General features: G+C 28.3%; 1 protein-coding gene across 1 annotated transcript; it reads left to right on the top strand.

The window, feature by feature from the left end:
- Positions 1-3,564, top strand: LOC114386587 (GDSL esterase/lipase At1g29670-like). Its single transcript, XM_028346608.1, has 5 exons — positions 1-263; positions 434-558; positions 687-935; positions 2,547-2,790; positions 3,060-3,564. The coding sequence occupies exons 1-5, from the start codon at positions 5-7 to the stop codon at positions 3,296-3,298; spliced, it is 1,116 nt and encodes a 371-aa protein (XP_028202409.1). The 5' UTR covers positions 1-4; the 3' UTR covers positions 3,299-3,564.
- Positions 3,565-6,000: the final 2,436 nt, after the last annotated feature.

The raw sequence follows: 6,000 nt of genomic DNA, 5'->3' as shown, positions 1-6,000 counted from the left end.
CTGGATGGAGATGGAAGCTAAGACTAAGCCTTGGCTGGACCTATCTCTTCTTCTATTGGCTGCATATTGCATGCAACAATGTGTCCATGGACAATCGCAGCAAACACCTTGCATGTTCATCTTTGGAGGCTATTTATCTGACAATGGAAATAACAACAACCTTCGAACATATTCAAAATCCAATTACAGACCATATGGCATCGACTTCCCAGCAGGCACAACTGGTAGATTTACCAATGGACTAACGCAAGCTGACATAATTGGTACGTATGGTAGCATTAATTCTCTCTCTCTCTCTCTCAATCACCATAAAAATAAAGCTTAATTATACTTAGTTGACATGTGTCCTTTCCCTGCTGTATTATCTTATCCTACACTTTTTTTCATTTGTTTAGATCACAAATTAACGTTGTTTAACCATTATTAATTGTAGCTGAGCTTTTGGGATTTACGGAACGCATCCCACCCAATGCAAACACTAGTGGCTCGGACATACTTAAGGGTGCCAACTATGCATCTGGATCAGCAGGGATTCGCCCTGAGACCGGCACGCATCTAGTATATATCCTTCTTTATTTGTTCATCTCTATCTTTAATTGGTTTAATTTGGTATAATTTTACACGTATTTCAATTCAATACTCACCCATGCATGCCACTAAATTAGTGAATTACACGTACAACGCAGGGCGCCAATATCAATTTGGAAAGACAAATCATGAATCACAGAATGAATATATATTACCAAATTGCTCCAAGACTTGGAAGTTTAGAGAAAGCTGGACAACACCTTAACAAGTGCTTGTACTACGTGCATATAGGCAACAGTGATTACATAAATAATTACTTCCTTCCGCTATATTACCGAACAAGCAGAGTGTATGACCTTGAGGGATACGCGAACGATCTTATTAGGCGCTACTCTCGATATATACAGGTATTTTAACAATTTTCTATTTGCTTTTCACTTTGCCTCACAAATTGGCGCTTTTCGCAGCACTCGTAATTATAAAATTCAAATCAAACTATTGGATCAATTATTAATTTACAATACTACGAATTGTTTGGATTCGCGTCGGGTCCTATATGAAGTCACTTTTGACTTATTTTTATTTGAATCTCAATAATTAAATTTTTATAAATAGAAAATTTTGAAAAAGTAATATATTAATCTGAAAACAGATTTAAATTTTAAATAGCGGCCTTGACTTTATTAAATATTAGTTTAAGAAAAATGTTAACATACTCTTTTTCTAAGAGTTTGTTTATGATTGATTAGAATTTTTTAGAAATTATAGTTTTTGATAAGTTTTATTTCTCATATAATTATTTTCTACTGATTTATATTAAATAAAAAAACGAAACTTACCAAAAGTTAATAATTTTCAATAAACTCTAACAATTTATAAAGTCTTTGGGAGAGTATGTGTCCTCTTAATTCAAATTTAAATAAGCATTAATTTAAATTTTGAGTTTTGTCACGGTCATGCCCTCACTTAGTCTTTTTTCATATACTTACTAGTCTAAAAATTATTTTTATAATACATAACATGACAAGAACTTTAATTTTCAGGTTTTTAAATTTATGTTCTTAGAGCGACAATTTACCTAATGAAGCCACTAATAACATTTACTAATAAAGACTTAGCCTAGCTAATAGAAGATGTTAGTTTTTCTCATAAATATGATGAATTAAGATTCAAATTCTTGACAAGGATTTCCTTCCAAAGAGAATACCTATGATTTTACACAAAATTGGTTTAATTAAGTATTAATTTTTATAATTTTGTATTTTTTATTTAATTATATTTTTTAAATTGATTTTTGCATAAAACATTTTTTCGTATTCTTTGTTTCTCATTTAATTTATTTAAATATTATAAGTCCTTTCATCATTCTAAATATCACTCTTTTTATATCTGATCCATCAAAATATTGCAATGAAAAAACTTATAATATTTTAAAAAATTAAACAAGAAAAATGAAAAAAAGGATTTTATTAACAATTTTTTTTATAAAACATTTATTTCAAAAATTAAATTAAACAACTGAAAATTTTTAAGAGTAAAGACTTACAATTAAACTGAAAAAATCATCGTATGGGTTTCAACAAATAATTTTTTTTACAGTCTAATTTTTACAATTGTTTAATATTTTTTTTATCACACATTCGTCACATTTTTTTTATTTCCTCTCTTTCCTTCTTAAGGCATGTCAAATAATCATTTTTTGGGAGTTAATTAAAAACCCTATATAGCACTAGGACCTCGAAAGTTAAAAAAATAGGCTCGTCGTAGTATTTCAATTTTCACAAATTTATGTGAATATATTATATATAAATAGATGCTGAAATTATTTATACTAATTAATCTTGAGTCAATAAAAGCATGTGTCCTTAAAGTTTACTTTGATTATAGATTCCACATATTATTGGCAGTGCATGTTGAATGTGGCTCCAACTTATTAGCCGTCATTTGACAACCCTAGTATGATTTACACCTATATTGAAAACAATTTATAATTATGAAAATATGGTTTTGGAGGGCAGCATCTGCAACGACTTGGGGCAAGAAAATTCGTGTTACAAGGGATGGGTCGTATAGGCTGCTCTCCATATGCCATCACTACGTATAAAACAAATGGATCTTGCTATGAAGTGATGAATAATGCTGCGGGAATATTCAATGGCAAGCTTAGATCTCTAGTGGACCAATACAATAACCGGGCTCCTGATTCCAAATTCATCTTTGTAAACAACACAGCCAGAAACCTTGGCATCGTCAATACCGGTGGTATGTATGCATTTCGATTTTCTTACACTTTTTTTCACATCCAATCATGATTTTAAATTGCGGTGGTTGCCGTGGGATTGTGTGAGTCAGAAAAAATCTTTACATTATGAAAAAATACAACTGATAATGTGATCGTAATTACCATTGTGATGCGATTATAGATTGTCAAAATATCTTAACCTCGTGGACCGTTGTTTAAAACCATGCATCCTATAGATTAAAGCATTTGAATGTCTTACGCAACACAATCTGGTCCATGTGTGTTTCAGGTTTCACTGTAACGAATGCTTCTTGCTGCCCAATAGGGTTGAATGTGCTGTGTGTTCAGAATTCAACAGCATGCCAGAATAGGGCTCAACACGTGTTTTGGGATGGGCTCAGTACCACAGAAGCTTTCAACAGATTCGTTGCAACCCTTGCTTATAATGGTTCTAATCCAGCCTTCACTTACCCAGGGAATATCAAGAGCCTTGTTCAGTCCAATTACAATACGTCCTTAAATAATTAAGAAATCCTAAGAACATATTGTTTCTGTGTTAATTTATTGGAAATCATCAAATTATGTGAGTCTCACTCCTTATTAACCGAGTCTCACCTAATTTTATAGTTTCCAATAAATTTTATAAGATATAATATCAACCTAAATAAGTGCGGAGTAAATAATAGTCTTCGATTTCTTTTATATAAGTGCGGAGATACATATTGTTTATCAAAGTTATAACGTTATTAAATTTCCAAGTAAATTACACTTGTCCAGCCCTTTGAGAAATGTAACTATATATTATCTCCCCTTATATTAAAATATAAAATATAAAGTTTAGTTCATTTAACTTGATACTATAAAAAATACTCTTAAAAAGATTACATCTTTCTTTCCTAAGATTCTGTAAAAAAATCTTTCTTTCCTAAGATATGCTCATATGCAAGTACTGCACTGCACTTTCCTAATATAGGACATTTAACAAATACTGTTAATTAGAGAATATTTATTAAATGATATTGAAAATATATTTTTAATCAAATATATATTAAAATATTTTTAATTTACCGATTAAGTTAGTCTTCACTCACCTGATACCTTATCATTGTTTCCTTTCTATGCCTCAACGTTGCTATATATATATCACAAAACTTTTGATTTGAAAATATATAAGATTGGTTTCATGATTGGAAAATAGGAGTTTAAGGGTGAAGGAAGAAGGGAGAGGAAAAGCTTTTGAGTTTAAAAAAATTTCTAATTCCAAATTTGTCATTAGTAATAAAACTTAAAAGCTAAGAGAGAAAGAATTTATGACTGAAAATATATTATAAAAAACAAATAACTTAGTAACATATTTTTGTAAAAAATGTACAAATATATTAATAAATGGTTTTCTGGTTAAAATATTATATGTTAATTAACAGAAACTATTATTAGAATTTCTATAGAAATATAAAAATGGTTTGTAGTGTAATTTGATCTGAGACAATTAAGACAGACACGCAGCAGGGTTAGCATGCCAATGCTAGAAAGAAAAATTGTGGTATGCTTTTAACCACGACCAACCCAAGAATAATATTTTCTGTAAAATTTGCCCTTTGTCCAGGCTCTTTCCATCAAAGATCACAGCATTTCTCTGATACCAAATGCTCCACGTGAAAGCTCCCCAGAATATTGACCACCATTCCCTAACTTTAAAAGGCATTTGTGATAATCTAATTGAAAATTCATCCAAAATGATGATGAATATTTTTTATGATTTTCGTAATAATTAAATCGGAAGTATATTCAAAGTAATTATTATTGAGGATAAATTTTTTTAAACTTGAAAAAATAAATTTAAAATAAATGCTTCTTATATAAATATATTTTTTTAAAAAAACAGATAAAATTTATTTTTCAAAAAATATAAAATTGTTTATTTTAAGTTAAAAAATAATTTAGACAAACACATCAAAAAATCATAAAATTTTTATTTTATTTAAAAAATACTTGTTTTAAAAATAAACTTAAGCAAACTAGTCCTAATTCTTTAAAAAAATTGCTTATTACTTATTTTGATCAATGAAAGTGATTATTACTAAAGCTTTATATTTTTATTTTTTTAATTTTAAATTTAAATTTAAGGATTAAAATATCAACCAGTTTTTTCATTGGCTATAATAGCTTTTATTTTTATTTTTAGTGCATTTTTTAGAGTTCATTCATTAATTTTTATTTAAATATTTTAGTTTTATTATTATTATTTATCTTTATTTATATCCTTTAAGTAGTTAATCTATTAATAATTGAATCTTATTATTTGAATTAATTCTATTGGATAATTATTGCGTTAAAAAAATCACCTAGCATAGTGCCTTACATAATCATCAAGACAATTAAATGTGGGTTGCCTAATCATATCATTTCCTATACAAAATGAAGCCGAAGACCATTTAGGATTATTTTCTTATTTATTTTTACCTCATCCAATAAAAAATAGATAAATAAATGTTAATGAATGTCCTTAGATATCAATTAAGGAATTAAAAGAATAAAAATATTTATTAACACGTATGAAGTTATGTTTATAATTTTTTCTATACACTAATGATTTTTATTAATAATTTTTTTCTTTTGATTTTTAACCAATTTCTTAAGGAATTAAGATATTGATTAATGCGACCCAAGTGCCTATATCTGGCTTTCTTCCTGAAAAAGCGAGATCTTTTTAGGCATGAGAAAATAACCAAATAACAAATATATAACCAATGCAAACCAATCCCGCAAAGCTCAGGGTTAATTCGAACCAACTACAAACGGATGGAAAACACTAACAGAGTATCAGAAGCGATACATGCATGGAGCATAGCAGCATGCATAGGTAAAGATTAAAATTAACAGAAAAATTAAAGTCCCCCCAAAAAAGACAATACATGCATGCAGTCAATACCGTTGCCAAAACATAATGATAACATTAAAATTATTGAAGCAATCAAATGAAATGAAATCAAATATGAAGTTTTATAATCAAAGTTCAATATATATGAGTTTTTTTTTTCATTTTTTTACATCATGTTTCAAAGATTTTTTTTTTTTTTTTAAAAAGTTGTTTTGGATAGACCGGAAAATTCTGTATATATATCTAAAACCATTAAGCTAATACAATCCGTATCAATATTAATTTACCCAATTCAACGGTCTGAATTATTAATTAGAGCTTCTTTTGTAGACCTTCTGTTGTTATTAAT

Source organism: Glycine soja, chromosome 15 (assembly GCF_004193775.1).
Source record: "Glycine soja cultivar W05 chromosome 15, ASM419377v2, whole genome shotgun sequence".
Taxonomy (NCBI): Eukaryota; Viridiplantae; Streptophyta; class Magnoliopsida; order Fabales; family Fabaceae; genus Glycine; species Glycine soja.
The sequence above is the reverse complement of the archived record's forward strand: the minus strand, read 5'-3'. Positions and strand labels throughout refer to the sequence as shown.

Coding starts and splice junctions, on each gene's coding strand:
- LOC114386587 (XM_028346608.1), top strand. CDS start 5: ATGGAGATGGAAGCTAAGACTAAGCCTTGGCTGGACCTATCTCTTCTT. Junction 264..433: donor AACGCAAGCTGACATAATTG/GTACGTATGGTA, acceptor TATTAATTGTAG/CTGAGCTTTTGGGATTTACG. Junction 2,791..3,059: donor TGGCATCGTCAATACCGGTG/GTATGTATGCAT, acceptor TGTGTGTTTCAG/GTTTCACTGTAACGAATGCT.